The sequence below is a fragment of the Aptenodytes forsteri genome, unplaced genomic scaffold (genome assembly GCF_000699145.1).
Source record: "Aptenodytes forsteri isolate BGI_AS27 unplaced genomic scaffold, ASM69914v1 Scaffold209, whole genome shotgun sequence".
NCBI classification, from domain to species: domain Eukaryota; kingdom Metazoa; phylum Chordata; class Aves; order Sphenisciformes; family Spheniscidae; genus Aptenodytes; species Aptenodytes forsteri.
Window position 1 is genome coordinate 1,051,675 of NW_008795034.1, and position 1,245 is coordinate 1,052,919.

The window sequence follows — 1,245 nt, forward strand, 5'->3', positions numbered from 1 at the left end:
CCCCCCACCCACCCGCCTCCTCTCGGCCCTGCAGTGGGCACTGCTATTACCAGATGGTGGTGACACCGGTCATCGAGCAGATCCTGCCGGATTCGCCGGCTTCCCGCATCCCGCACACCGTCACGCTCGTCTCCATCCCCGCCTGCTCCGACGGCAAACGCGGCTTCTCTGTCTCCATCGACCAAGGCTGCGGCACCGAGCACCCCCGCACCGTCCGCGTCCGAGAGTGCGTCTGTGTCCCCTCTGCCACCAACCCCTCCCCGGGGCTGGGGGCATCCCGCGCCCCTTCTGCTGGTGGGATCCACCCCACAGAGACTTTCTGGGGTGGGAGGGTGAGGGATGGGGCTGGTGTGTCCCCAGCTGCTGAGGTGGTTTGTGGGGACCGTGCTGGCATGTCCCCGGCCATCAGGGTGGCTTGGGGGTGACATGCTGGCGTTGCCCCATCTGCCAGGGTGGGCTGGGGGTACTGGGCTGGCATGTCCCCGTATGCTTGGGATGACTTGTGGGTACTGTGCCAGCATGTCCCCATCCAGGAGGAGTGACCCGTGGGCAGCATGCGTGCGTGTCCCCAACTAGCAGGGGTGACCCGTGGGTACCGTGACTGCATGTCCCCATCCTGGAGGGGTGACTCATGAGTACCGTGACAGCATGTCCCCATCAAGCAAGGGTGGCTTGTGGGCGGTGTGCCTGTGTCCCCATCCAACAGGGGTGACTCGTGGGCAGCATGCCTGCGTGTCCCCGTCCAACAAGGGCAGCTTGTCTGCATGTCCCCAACTAGCAGGGGTGACCCGTGGGCCGCTTGCCTGCGTCCCCCCATCTGGTAAGGGTGACCCGTGGGCAGCGTGCCTGCGTGTCCCTCTCTAGCAGGGGTGGCTCGTGGGCAGCTGGCCTGCGCATCCCCATCTCGTGGGGGTGACTCGTGGGTACCATGATGGCATGTCCCCCGTCTCACAGAGGTGACTTGCGGGGGAGGTACAGCCTGTCCCCAGTGGCTGGGGGTGGCTCGTGGGCAGTGCTCCAGCACATCCCCACCCATGATGGTGTCAGGGCCGGGGGGCTGATCCCAGCTGCCTGCTGGCCCTTGCAGGGTGGATCCGGACTGCATCAGCCCTGACATGAAGAACTCCATCCACGTGGGCGACCGCATTCTGGAGATCAACGGCACCCCCATTGGCCACGTCCCCCTGGATGAGGTATGGTCCCCCTGGGGTGTCCCCCAAACCAGCACTGCTCCCCGCCCCCCCC

At 66.3% G+C, this 1,245-nt stretch overlaps 1 protein-coding gene across 1 annotated transcript in view; it reads left to right on the plus strand.

The window, feature by feature from the left end:
• Positions 1–1,245, plus strand: part of LIMK1 (LIM domain kinase 1) — a 43,567-nt gene that overhangs the window by 30,091 nt on the left and 12,231 nt on the right. Inside the window, exons 23-24 of the mRNA XM_009276441.1 lie at positions 35–226; positions 1,088–1,193. Coding sequence (XP_009274716.1) covers positions 35–226; positions 1,088–1,193 — 298 coding nt within the window. The remainder of the gene's footprint in view (positions 1–34; positions 227–1,087; positions 1,194–1,245) is intronic.